Source organism: Peromyscus californicus, unplaced genomic scaffold, assembly GCF_007827085.1.
Source record: "Peromyscus californicus insignis strain IS unplaced genomic scaffold, ASM782708v3 Scaffold_21__1_contigs__length_65335640, whole genome shotgun sequence".
NCBI lineage: Eukaryota > Metazoa > Chordata > Mammalia > Rodentia > Cricetidae > Peromyscus > Peromyscus californicus.
Window position 1 is genome coordinate 55,216,632 of NW_026294514.1, and position 14,400 is coordinate 55,231,031.

The window sequence follows — 14,400 nt, forward strand, 5'->3', positions numbered from 1 at the left end:
ACTGGGGCGGTCAATCCAGTGGTCTGGCTACCCAAATAAGCATGAGGCCAAGTCGAGGAGGTTCATTCAGATTAGGATAAAGTTTAGGTTTGTGTGGCCTTGTGTCTCCTTCCACCTTGTGAGTCTCAGGATCAAACTCAGGTTTGATCAGGTTGGGTGGTCAGTACTCAGCCACTGAGCCATCTCACCAGTCCAAATTCTGGTTTTTAAAGTTGCTTTTCTGGGCTGGAGAGATGGTTTAGCAGTTAAGAACACTGGCTGTTCTTCCAAAACACCCAAATTCTATTTCTGGCACCCACATGGCTGCTCACAACTATCTGTCACTCCAGTTCTGGGGAATCTGACATCCTCTTCTAGCCACCCTGGGCACTAAGCATGCACATTGTACAGACACATGCACACAAGCAAAACACTCATACACATAAAACAAAAATGTAAAACACTTAAAAATCTGAGCATGGTGGCTTACACCTTTAATCTCAGCACTCTGGAGGTAGAGGCAGGTGGATTTCTATGAGTTGCAGACCAGCCTGCTCTACAGAGGGAGTTCCAGGCTAGCCAGGCTACAAAGGGAGACTGTCTCAATCACTCCCAAGCAATAAATACAGTTTTACCTCTTTATATGGAGAATTAGAAATATATTTGGATCACTTTTACTTCCCACTATGTTTAACAGTTGTTGCTTCATTTTCTAATTAGTAAATTTACCTATGAAGTTTTAGTGTCCATTTTAACCAAATAATCTGTAGATAATTTGACAGCCTGATAGTTCTGTCCCAGCTGTACCATTTCTTCTGGAGTATCTGAGTTATCTCTGATGCAGTACTCATGCTATTAATACAAGTAACTTCCTGTTCTGATTCACAGTTGTCATTGGGGCCCTGAATCTTCCCAGTGGACTTCACACCTTACTCAAATAAAATGAGGACTGCTTATTTAATATCTAAATAATAGTGCTTTATTGAAAAAGGGTTAGTTTAAATGGCTACAAAGTTGAAGTGTACAATGTGTTTTCAAAATACATTTCTACAGGCACAAGTTACTTCTTTGTGAGAGAGCATTTATTAGCAAAAGTGTATGTTTAGACTTGGGTGGAAAAACTGAAGGGGGATTTAGAATTGCGGCTGCAAGACCTTCCAGCACACATTGCCATCCTTCAATGTCAGCTGGCCCTAAGTGGCACCCTTAGCTCACCAGGGCTCACACTGAATACCTGGAAATGCTTTTCTATTTAAAAGCCATCTTTCTCCAATCAAATTAATGTTAAAGTAACCCAAACAAAGGATTGCATGGGTGCACTCTGAAGCCATCAACACTTGTCTGGTAGGAGCTTCAGACAATGAACCCCGAAACCATTCACAGTGAGGCAACAGTGAAGGGGCAAAACGAGCGGACGTATCATTTTCTGTAATTTGTAATAACAATTTTAAAGTCTCCTTTTATTAGTACTATTTTTGGCCTGAATTAAATATAAACCCCTGCCTTATCATCAAACACTTTCTTCTGCAGCAAGATGAAAGCGCAGAACTAGCACCTGCTTCACTCCCTCCACACCACCATCTCCTTCACTTGCCCCTTTCTGTGGCCATTACCTGACATTAGAAGACATGGCAAGAGAGGGCAGGCCAGAGTGCCAGAGATAAACCAGGCACGGCTCTGCTCACCTGCTTGCGGCACAGAATGCCTTTCATTCATGCCATGAAGACATTTATACGACACAAACTGAGGAAAATGGCAATGGCTGAAAACAGATGAGACAGTCTGTACATAAAAAACTGCTATGTTCTTCTCAATAGAAAAATCACTGAAAAAGGGAAGTGTTAGAGAAAAACCTGGCAGGCATTTGGGCTTCAAGCGGCATTTTGTGCAAGAGCACCACCCAATCACAAGCCTGGGTTCAGATGCATGCCAGCCAAGGACTATTATTCCCACTGCCATGGTAGATCTTTTGCACCTAGTTATACAAAGTACATTAAAGTGCAGTATAAAATACAAACATTTTGGTTTTTTAAAAAAGTATTGCCTTTTTAGTTGAGTAAAAAGTTGATTGACTCTTACTGTGTAGAGAGTCTTGTTACAATATGAAGCTGGAGCTCAGAGCTGCTTTGGTTTTCTCCACAGCACAGCATAATCAGTGTCCACAGTCTAAAAAGTCCTTGTAGTGAGTTCTCTACAGAGGTTTGAAAGGATCTGGCACTAGAAACCAGAGCTCTTAAAATCTGACCCTGAAGTCCTGCTTTTTAAAAGGCATTTAAGCATAAACATGTATCTCATTAGGTACTCTCCTCTATTCTGCCTGGTTAACAGATAAACGTGCAGATGAATTAACCGTATTAACTACAGCAGCAAAAGTGGTTTTAGGTGTTCTGCACAAATATAAAGTTAACAGTGTGACTTCGTTCTAATAAGCAAATATTCTGCCACCAAGTATGCACAACCACTTCTGTCTGTCACAGGTACATCATGTCCACCACACAGGAACATTCTGAACAAATAAAAATGTCTCGATATAAATCAAGAGTACTTGTCAGTGATTAGTCAGGCCAGCTAAATCAAAGAAATTCACTATTATTAACAGTATACGTGTTGACTAATTCTTAGAAATAAATTCTAACATTAGTGGTTAAGGAAGAAGAAAACAGGGTTTACCTCACAAAATATAAAATGTAACAGCAATGAGATATACATGTTAAAAGTACTTCATACCAGAGGGTAAAAAAAAGAGAAAAGAACCAAATATCAAAACCATCCAAAGTTAAAACAAAAAAACTGAAATCCTCAGACACAGGAACTTAAATTCTGATGGGCACACTTCCAAGGGTGTTAAGAAACTTGATGCTGCAGCACTTATCAGGAATACTTTTCTTTTTATCGAAGAGTGTTTTCTGTAAAGTAAAAACAAAATAATTTAAATGGAAGTGATGCATTTATTGCTTTGATTATTGACAATACTCCCTCTGCTTATAGAAGGGAATAAACTGAGCAAAATGTTTTGTATCTATGACCAGTTAACTAAATCAAGATTTATGAAGCTCTCCTATACCATCAGGCTCCGTGAAACTCAAGTGTAGAGAATTACACTAAAGCACAAATCTAAGTGATATGCCAATTTCCAATGGTCACATAATGGTTGCCTCAAAGGCCTGGAGGTCAGTAGTTTGCAGCTAGGCGACCCTCATTTAACTGGCATTGATTCTTCTTCCTAACACCTATACTTTTCATCTGCAAAAGCTTTTAATAAATTAAGGAAGTTTCTTTGAAGATGTTTACAATATTAATGAGTTTCCAACACTGTCTAATGAAAGTTTAACATAAATTATATTTGTAACATTAGAAGATAGGAATATTTTCATTAGACAGTAGGTGGCAGCAGAGAATGGTTTCTGCTTTTCAATAAAGGCTAGCTATACAGCTAACTCAAAAAATGCACCGCATGGGTAAAGTTTAAGACGAGGAGCCCATCATATTCAAGGTTGAGCTGATAATGAGATCCCCTACCTCCCCAACTTACTAATATGAAAACACCATTTCACACATGGTGCCCGAGTGTACCGCTGTCACTGTCACCACCCTGCATCTGCATCTGCATCTGCGCTTGCATCCTTGCGATCATCTCCTGCATGCGGCGAAGCTAGGAATGGGACATAGCAGATACAGTGTTGGTGTTGTCATATTTAGCTTTTACTGTTTTTCTCAAATACAATAATATGTTCAAATAAAAACTTACAAACCTAAAATCTAAAAGATCAACAATTCATCAAAAATTCAAGTAAGACAAATTACCAATAAACAGAAGCAATAGTTAAACTCCCTATGTAAACTCCTGATCTCCCTGTTTCTACTTCCCAAGTGCCAAATACAGGCAAGATCCATCATGCCTAGTTTATGCCTCACTGAGACTGCACCCAGGGGGTCCTGAATACTAGATAAGCACTCTACCAACAGAGCTACATCCCCAGACTTCTAACCAATTATTGTCACTGAAGTTTGTAGATGTTCAGAAAGGCTCCAAATAAGTATTCTAAAATACTTACTTACAATCTTTCAGGTAGCTTTGTAGTTATGACAAGTATCCACACTGAATTGATTTGGCTAAGAAGTGATTTCTTTTTGTTGACACCAGAATATGGGTATTCTACTTACCTCAGCCTCCTTTTCAAGCAAGATCTGGTCTTTATTCATGTCCTCATTCTCCACTTTCCTAAGGGAACAACAACAGAAAAATTACAATTGGAATACTGCAATGTACTTCTGAATAGAAACAAAACTTTAGAATTCTGAAGACCACTATTTTATAATTATATGCTTACAGCTTTTTAAATTAAAGCCATGATACAGAAGAGAACACAAGGAAGAAAAATGACAAAACGTGAAACTGGGACTTCAGAAGATGACCTGACTTTTGTTCTACAGTCATAAATAGTCAGTCTAACCCAGGGAAGGGTCTTGGTTTTTAGGTAAGTTCCCCTTTATGACTATATGGTGAATAAAACAGTCCCTGGAAGGAGCCAGAGGAGCTGAATGAGCAGAGCCTGTAGAATAGAACTGAGGAAAGTAATCTCTAAGCACACTGGCACCACCACCAAGGTGTGCTAGTAGGAATACTTTTATTTTCTTTTTTAAAGATTTATTTATTTATTTATTATGTATACAGAAGAGGGAGCCAGATCTCATTACAGATGGTTGTGAGCTATATGTGGGTGCTGGGAATTGAACTCAGGACTTCTGGAAGAGCAGTCGGTGCTCTTAACCTCTGAGCCATCTCTCCAGTCCACTAGTAGGGATTCATGTACTCCGGCTTCTAAAACCTTTCCTTATGTGTGGTTTCCAAATTAACATCATAATACTTCAAAAAGCCTTTTTATTCTTAATTCTGTGTATGTGTGTCTATATACGTATACATGCACATGAGTGCTGGTTGGAGTTCAAGTTATAGGCAGTTGTAAGCTTCCTAGGAACTAAATTCCAGTCCTTTGGAAGGCCAGTGTGCATTCTTAACTGCTGAGTCATCTCTCTATCCCCTGCCAAAAGACATTGAGTAACTATATCACTTATTCATCCAGCTCTATTTTAAGTGGAGACATGGTTTAATTCGATGCAGATTGGGTCACAAAATATACATCTTATATAGAAATACATTAGGATGGTAAAAAAGAAAAAGTGAATGAATGTGTCCACATGGAGTCTGTAGAAAACAGAGCTGCTACTCCAGGGACACCCATGGCGAGCTTACCCTCTATAGCTTTCAATGGCAAGCAAGCCTGTCCTTATTTATAGACACAGTAATGCTAAAGAAGTACCAATACCAGCCTCTGGCTTTTCCATTTCTGGTGTTTAAATAAATGGTTTTATTATTATTATTCCACATCTCTGCATTTTGCCTGCCATGTATACCTATGCACCAAAGCATGCCTGGTGCCCAAACATGCCAGAAGGCATGGAATCCCCTGGATCTGGAGTTACAGACAGCTGTGAGCTGTAATGTGGGTGCTGGGAATTGAACCCAGATCCCCTGCAAGATGAGCAAGTATTCTTAAGCACTGAGCCATCTCTCCAGCCTCCAAGACTGCTCTTGATGTGCACATTATGAATGTCTCTTCCCCACCCCCACTTGACCGAATTAGCAATATACTTTTAACAATTTTTCAATAGGAAGCATATGCTGTGTGTAATCAAGAAGTCTGAGGTAGGCACACAAAAGACAAGGGAAAGTGACTCAGGGAACATGATATGGGGAAGACTGTGACAACCTGCCGCCTCTCTTCAGCCTCTCAGAGCGGAAGTTTTCATAGTGAAGGTCCTGGGTCACTTCCTGTAGGTCCTGCATGTGGGTGCTGAAAAAGAGAAGGAATACAGCAGGGATTTATGCCTATGGCAGTTTCATGGGGAACAACTATCAAGAACACAGAAAAAACTGCCAGTACTGAGAGCCCAAGTAATTGTTTAGTAAACTGTACACAGGTTGCTGGAATCTCAGGACAAGCTATGTAACTGGAAATGCCTAGGTGAAGTAAACTCCTTTGCAACCACAACAAGCTACAACAAAGTTTTGGGTAGAACACTTTCTCCTGACCACTGCCACAGGTACCACTAGACACAGTACAAAGCCATTACCACTGGAGGGATGTGGATACGAAAAAGACTTCAGGAGACTTTTAGGTAAATGATACCTGAAATAAAACACATTTTTCTAAAAGATCTTATGAAAAATAAACTATTCAAATAGGTGTCTGTGTAGCTTTTTGTAAATACTATACATTTAAAAGTATGTACAGAACATTATAACACCTTCCTATTTACTGAGAATCTAGGGAAATAATAAGAATGTGGATAAAAGGGTAGTTGAATCTTTTTCTTTTTTTCTTATTTTTTCCCAGAGCTGAGGTCCAAACCCAGGGCCTAAGTGCTCTACCACTGAGCAAAACCCTCAACCCCATGGATCTTCTTCATTCTCAGAAATACACAACTGGCATGTAACAGAGAACCACACCTCTTCTACAACACTAACACTCCCTGAATGACAGGGGCTAGGACAGCCACGGGCTCAGCACTGCAGACCAAGTGTGTCCCAACTACTCTCAAAACCATTATGCTACATTTGTAGTAACTTAGACAGCAACATCTTAGGGGTTCTCATTCAGTAGCAGTGTTAGTAAGTGGCAATTTTAACTCATCAAAATTTTAGTTTATTCAGATTATGTCTCTTTGAACTTTTTTCATTAAAGAGGTATATTTTATGGAGAACTACAAGAGGAAAGCTTAAAGGTTCTATAAAGAAGTCACAGAGAAGGAAATTGTTTGGTACATACATTATATGGGTGTTAAATACACTATACTCCAAAATATATATAACTGTATGCTAATAAAAATAAAATCAGGTATCTGTTCTGTCTCACCATGTGATAACCTCTGATTCATTTGAACATAGCAAGGAAACCCTCACCAGATGCCAATATTCTAGCTTCCAGAAAGAGACAAATAAGCTTCCATATTTATAAATTACAACAATAGGAAACAGGCCCAGACCATCTTATGTTAATTTGACACCTGTAACATTTTCAGAATTTCCTAGGCTAATGTTTAAGAGTGATGCTGGTTTACAGCCTGTAGCATTAAGAGGCACTGGGGGCTCCCACTCTGCTTGCTGGGCGGTAGCCATGACCCCCAGGTCCTGATTTGCACAAGTAACAAACCTGCTATTGGTGAAACAATGCTAACACGCAGGTGTTCATATGCTAGCCTAACTTCGACATTATCAGCTCAGACTGGTTTTTTCTCTTTAATAAAAAACATTTTTATTTATGTGTGTACATGTGTCTTCAGGTGCTTACACTGGCCTGAAGAGGTCACCTGGAGCTGTTGTTGAGAACCTGATGTGGGCACAACAGCAGCAAGCACTTTTAACTGCTGAGCCATCTTTCCAACCCAGCTTTTTTTTTCCCCTCTTAAAATCTAGGGTTCCACAAACTATATCCTCTTTTGTTTTTCATAGTATTGTCCAAAGTCATTACCCTTAATTATAAAACTATTCAGAATCAACGGTGAGGGGAGTACATACTTAAAAAAGAAGAGAGGTGTATTGTCTTTAATCCCTTCTTCTAAGTTTAAACTTGTTTATGGGGAGGCACTTGTGTCATGGCCTACATGAGAGTCAGGTGACAACTTGCAGGAGTCAGTTATCACCTTCTACCATATGGGTCCTACAGATGAAATTCAAGTTGTCAAGTGTGGTGGTATGCATGTTTATTGGCTGAGCCAACTCACTGATCTCTATTTTCATTATCGTTGTTTGTGTGTGTGTGTCTGTGTGCTGGCAAAGGTCAAACGTCTACACTGGGTGTCTTCTTCAATCAATCTCCATACTTTTTTCTGTTTAAAAAAAAAAAAGGAAAATGGGGGAGGGTTCAAAATAGGGAGGGAAAAGGGAGAGAAATACAGAGGAAAGAATGAGAATAAAAAGAAAAAAGTTCGTGTGCACACATACACAAGTGTCCACAAAGGCCAGAAGAGGGAGCTGAACTCCCTGAAGATAGAGTTACAGGCAAACCCAGGTCCCCTGCAAGGACAGCAAGTATTTTCTGTTGTAGGACATTTGATCACACTGCGTGAAGATGTGCTGCTGTTTTACCTCACCTGCCTAAGGCACCTTCTGAGTAGTTTAATAAAGAGCTGAATGGCCAATAGCTAGGCAGGAGAGGATAGGCAGGACTTCCAGGCAAAGATAGGAACTCTGGGAAGAATCTGATGCATGGGGGAGTGGGGAGGGATTCACCAGCCAGACACAGAGGAAGTGGAACGTACTGTACTGAGGAGAAGTAACAAGCCACGTGGAAGAATGTAGATTAATATAAACAGGTTAATAGAAGCTTGGATTGTTTTTTTTTTGAGACAGGATTTGTTTGTGTAGCCTTGGCTGTCCTGGAACTGTAGATCCACCTGCCTCTGCCTCCCAAGTGCTAGGATTAAAGGCCACATATGGCCAATTTAAGTTTTAAGAGCTAGTTGGGAACAAACTTAAATTCAGGCCAAGCTTTAGTAACTAATAAGAAGTCTCCATGTCATCATTTGGGAGCTGGCAGTCCAAAGAAGGTCCAACTACAATTTTAAATTGCTGAACTATCTCTCTCTCCTGTCTTTTTAAAAAAATACATTTAAATTATATGCGTGTGCTCCCACCATAGCCCATGTGTACAGGCTTTGCAGCACCCCAATGCCACCAACTGACACATTTCACTGACTCTCTCTACCTTTTTTCCCCCTAAGACAGCGTTTCTCTGTGTAGCCTTAGCTGTCTAGAACCCATTCTGTAGACCAGGCTGGCTTCAAACTCACAGAGGTCCATCTGCCTCTGCCTCCCATGTGCTGGATTAAAGGCGTGGGCCACCAGTTTCCCCTTTCTACCTTATTTTTGAGAGAGTATCTAACAATGAACTTCGAATTACTGATCTGGCTAGGCTGGCTGGCCAGTGAACCTCAGCCATCTCCCTGTCTCTACAATACTAGGATCACAGGAATGTGCCACTGTACCCAGACTGTTGTCTGAGTGCTGGGGATCCGAGCTCAGGTCTTTATACATGAGTAGCAAGCATTTTACTGTTCAGTCATCTCCCTAGCTCCCATCAAAGTGTATTTTTTGAACAATATGCTTTCTTTTATTGTGGTGGTTTGAATGAGAAAAGTTCCCTGTCGGCTCAGATGTTTAAATACTTAGTCCTCAATTGGTAGCGCTGTTTGGGTAGGTTTAAGAGTTGTGGCCTTACTGAAGGAAGTCTGTTACTGAGGTAGGCTTTGAGATTTCAAAGCTTCATGTCATTTCCAGTGTGCTCTCGATGCTTCCTGTGGTCAGTTAAAGAAGTAAACTCTCAGCTTTCGACAAACTACCATATTTGCTGCTTCCCTGCCAGGACAGACTCTATCCCTCTGAACATAAAGCTCAGATAGATCTTTTTACATGTTGCCTTTGTTATGGTGTTTTATCACAGCAATAGAAAAGTAACATCTATACTTTACTCTCTTAATGACAGCAATTGGGGTTGGAGATGCAATTCAGTTAGTGAAGAGCTTGTGTAACATGCACAAGGTCCTAGGTTCAATTCCCAGCATCATATAAACTGGGTGTGGTGGCACATGCCTAGAATACCAGCACTTCGGAGGTAGAGGAAGGAGAATCAGAAGTTCAAAGTCATAATTGCATATACATCAAGTCTGAAGCCAACCAACATCTTTATTACTATATGTGAAACTCAACTATAAAGAAGTTTATCAGTTGCAAAAAATGAACGGAAACCTCAAGGCTAATTGGGACCATCTAATGTGAGATCTTCAGGCTAACAAGGAGGAGCACCATGTGTCAGAGCTGGGCCTGGGGCAACTATAAGAGGCTGTTCACCTTCTAGCAGGAGCTAGGACCTCTTGGGCCATGGTTAAGGTTTAATTTTCCTTTAGCATCAATGACTTGAGATGAGAGAGCAAGAAGAACAAGTACTATGAGAAAGAGGTTCAACAGAGATTCAGAGCCCCAGTAAAGGACCCCAGTCCCTAACTTATTAGTCTGATGTTAAGCTCTGCCATAATGAATACACCAAATGTCTTACATGAGCATTGTTCTCAGCTTCAGGAAGTCATTGTGTTCTGGGTTCTCCACCTCCACAACACCCCATGGGTAGAGACGACCTCTGACCTTCTTGCCTTTGGCTTCAATCAGCTGGTTGGAGCCAACCACAGAGAATGGGATACTGGCCTAGAAACAAATACAAGGCAGTAGTAGAATACCAATGTTCACTGTAAACCAACAATGGGCGCAGAAATGGCTCCCTGCTGCTATATTACAAAGCTGCTTTTTTGTTATTGTTGTTTTGAGACATACATAGCTATGGAAGGCCTGGAATTGGCTATATAGACTCGACTGACCTCTAACTCACAGTGATCATCCTGCCTCTGCATTTCCCAGCATCCCTAGTGCTGATACTAAATAGGTATGCAAGTATGCCTGGCTTTAACTATGTTTGACTGAGTGCTAAATACATACACATTTCACTTAGAAATGTCAGTTATTTTCCAAATGGTACAAATCAAGCCTGCAATGACATTTTCAAGCCTTAAGTAAAAATTTCCTAAATATATCCAAACTATATTGCTGTAATATGGCTTTCCCAGTCATTCATTTTAAAATATGTACACAAGAAAACAGGAAAATGGAACTGTTCACTTTATATATCTGGAGCCAATTCTTACCTTGAGGAGTCTAGTCTGTTCCTTAAAATCTTCATCTTCATCTGACTCTGCATCCGGTAAGTGATAGATTTTGATGTTATGCTCCTCGATTTCATCCAAAATCTGGAACAATAACAAAACTAGAATCAATTTTAGCTAACTGTGTATCATTAGCTAACTCATATTAGAAATTCAGAAGAACTGTACAAGAGGCAGAGGCAGGCAGACCTCTGTAAGTTCAAGGCCAGTTTAATCTACTTAACAAGTTCCAGATCAGCCAGGACTACAAAGTAGTATCACCTTAAAACAACAAGAAGCCGGGCGGTGGTAGCGCATGCCTTTAATCCCAGCACTCGGGAGGCAGAGGCAGGTGGATCTCTGTGAGTTCGAGGCCAGCCTGGGCTACCAAGTGAGTTCCAGGAAAGGCGCAAAGCTACACAGAGAAACCCTGTCTCGAAAAACCAAAACACAACAACAACAACAAAAAGAAAATACCAAGAAATACATAAGAATTATTTATATATCAATGATCAAACAACCGACAAGTTATTTTCAAGCACTTTTAAGAACTGCTAAAAAGGTTATGTACGAGCCGGGCGGTGGTGGCGCACGCCTTTAATCCCAGCACTCGGGAGGCAGAGCCAGGCGGATCTCTGTGAGTTCGAGGCCAGCCTGGGCTACCAAGTGAGTTTCAGGAAAGGCGCAAAGCTACTCAGAGAAACCCTGTCTCGAAAAACCAAAAAAAAAAAAAAAGGTTATGTACGTTTGAATTTTGGGAGCTTTTCTGTCTGCAAGAATAACAATAATAACAGTAATAATCACAAGCCATCACCTTCAACATACAAAGCAGTAGGAATACTAATGATAGTCCCTGAACAACAGCTAAACTACTAAACTAAAAACACTCCCACAATCATCTAGCAAAACAAGAGCCCAAGAACAAAGAGAAACTATGAGCACCTAAAGTTCCTGGGCAATGAGCAGGCGCCTCATGCATAATCATCATGCAGGCAAAAAGAAGTCTGGGGAGTAATCCCAGCACTTGTCAGCAAAAGCTGGTGGACCTCTGAATTCAAAGCCACCCTGGTTTACATACTGATTTCCAGGGCTACACAATGAGACTGTCTCAAAATATCAAAATTAATTAGTTAATCTTCAACTGGGCATGGTGGCACATGTCTTTAGTCCCTATCTCAAAAAAACAAAATAAAAATAACAAACCACCACACAGGACACCATAAAGACGGGTCAGTGTTAAACTAGCTGAGATGCATCAGGTGGTAGACAGCTGCCACATGAATTTTCAAAACCCAAATACAGGGAACAATTCTACTTAGACAGACTACTGCAGTAAAACATTTGGGTTAAGAGGACAGACATCCACTTAATGCTAGTGGGAGCTCCTTTTACTCAGCCACTTCCTACTCCATGAGGCTATTTTTATCTAAGAAGAAGAATTTAAACTACACAAATCTGATTCTATGAGGATGAAAAGTAAAAAACAGAACAAACAAAAAAATCTACAAATACTGAGTATGAATTCTGTAGTCCTGCCTCTGGCAACTCAGTTGAAATCTTCCTTCCTCCTGCTTCCTGGACAGCTGGCACAAAGTTATGCAGAGGAGGCATGGGTGGCCAACTCTTACTCACCCTTTTCTTTAGCCGCTCACGCTCCTTCAGAGTGAGTGTGTCAGCTTTCGCAATGACAGGCACAATATTCACCTTATTGTGTATTGCTTTCATAAATGCAACATCTAAAGGCTTCAATCTAAAAACAATGTTCAAAAGTCACACATTTAGGGAAAGCATAGGAATATAGCACAATTTTTTTTCTCAAAATCATCTCACTGCTTATAACACGCGGCAGGTTTCCGTGGTAAACAACTGACTCACCCATGTCCAAAAGGTGAGATGAAGTAGAAGCAACAATGTACCCTGTTATCAATGATGTGCCGCCTGTTCAGTCCACTCTCATCATGTAGGTAGCGTTCAAATTGCTCATCAATGTAGGAGATAATTGTCTTAAAACTGAAACACAAAGTTCAACAGTAATCATGGGGTACAGAGACAGGCAGTCCCTAACTTCAAAGAAAAAACAAGTTTCTCTCCCCTTTCCCATATAGTATGTAAAACAATCCATAACAGAAGACAGTTAATCTTTAGGAAAATGAAGGGGTGTGTGTGTGTGTGTTTTAAACTGTGACAAGTATTAAGTAGGTCTGGTGAAGCAATGGCAGTCAACAATCTAAGTATAACAGGTTATAAGCACCTGACAGGTAGCCTGTGAAACTGGAAGGCTGTCAACCCTTTAAAGACATACAACTGCTTCCCAGGAGGCCAAGAAGCAGGGCGCTATCAGAAAGCATGCAGTCCAAGGCAGGATTATGTAAGCTGCTGAACAGGACAGCACATTCATAAAATGGTGAGAAGGGGGTCATTCTTAATGCAGAAGACGGACAAAGGAGTCCCATCCCCTTCCTTCCTCTTCTGAGTTAGTGCTGCTAAGTTGATGCTTTCTTGTGGCAGGTTTAGGAGAAGGAGGAAGCAGGTACACAAGTAGGATTTTCCACACAATAAAAGCAACAGGTTGGTCTACCTTCTTAATTTCCTTGTTTATAAAAATAATGGCAAAGAGAAGCCATTCACAGGTCCTATGACTCACATTTTACCTCCTACCATATGGAAGGGACATACATACACAAATAGCAATCTGTCCACTGGTTGCAGTTCAATCACAGTGCTTTGTTTATGTTAGCAGTTTATAGAAGATTAACTTTTCAATCTCTGGTCTTATTAGAGTGCTCTTAGAAAAAAAACACAACTAATTCTCAAGCTGGACACAGTGGCTCATACCAATTATCAAAATACTTAGGAAGATAAGGCAGGAGAATTTTGAGTTCATGGCCAGCCTGTATTATATAGTGAGACCCCGTTTCAAAACAGCCAATATTTAACACTTTAAATGATTAGGTCCAGCAGTTCGTTACTAACATTGTCTATAAATGTAAATTCATTAAATTAAGTAAATGAAAACAAATGCATAGTACTTGGCACTTTGGGGGCTCTGTACCCTCTGGATTCATACCAATCCCTGCAGTTGATGGCATCCCCATAGCCAGGTGTGTCCACTACTGTAAGCCGAAGTTTGACACCCCGCTCTTCAATTTCAACAGTTGAAGCCTCAATTTGGACAGTTCTTTCAATTTTCTCTGGAAAAGAAACAAATTTAATAGAAAATGTACCTTAAAATGAAGCATGCTAAAGAAGAGATTATCCATTATTCTTGTTCTTATGACAAATGTCTTGGAAGGTCCGTACTTGCCTTTGAGGAAAGTTCTCAGAAAATAATATTATGACTACTTAAAATGATCCCGAGCCAGCAAGAGAAATGTTGGTGCTAAAAAATGAATGTTTTCTTGGGATCATTAAAACTACCTGTAGCAGGAATTGTTAGAAGGTCTTATTAATAAAATCAAACCTGCAACCAAGTATTGGGGTGAACACTGAAAGATCAGAGAGACAGAACCAGCCACAGTTACCTCACTTTGCCAATTCCTCAGCTGATCCTGTTTCCTCAGACTGGAAGCCTGAGTCCTCATCCAAATGGATCTCAGCTGAACTGCTTCTCGAAAGCCTGAAAGCTTAACCAGGCTCTAGTTCCTCGTCCTCACACCTTAAATACCTTTC

At 40.4% G+C, this 14,400-nt stretch overlaps 1 protein-coding gene across 4 annotated transcripts in view; it reads right to left on the reverse strand.

The window, feature by feature from the left end:
- Positions 1–3,511: 3,511 nt before the first annotated feature.
- Septin2 (septin 2) overlaps positions 3,512–14,400 on the reverse strand; it is a 32,125-nt gene continuing 21,236 nt past the window's right edge. For 3 of the 4 annotated variants that reach the window (XM_052750336.1, XM_052750338.1, XM_052750337.1), the window contains exons 5-12: positions 13,784–13,922; positions 12,607–12,741; positions 12,364–12,481; positions 10,735–10,836; positions 10,095–10,240; positions 5,751–5,834; positions 4,144–4,201; positions 3,512–3,631 (exon numbers count right to left, since the gene is read on the reverse strand). In XM_052750336.1, the coding sequence (XP_052606296.1) occupies positions 3,530–3,631; positions 4,144–4,201; positions 5,751–5,834; positions 10,095–10,240; positions 10,735–10,836; positions 12,364–12,481; positions 12,607–12,741; positions 13,784–13,922 (884 nt within the window). In that variant the 3' untranslated portion in view covers positions 3,512–3,529. The remainder of the gene's footprint in view (positions 3,632–4,143; positions 4,202–5,750; positions 5,835–10,094; positions 10,241–10,734; positions 10,837–12,363; positions 12,482–12,606; positions 12,742–13,783; positions 13,923–14,400) is intronic. The other variant, XM_052750335.1, reaches the window with a different exon arrangement.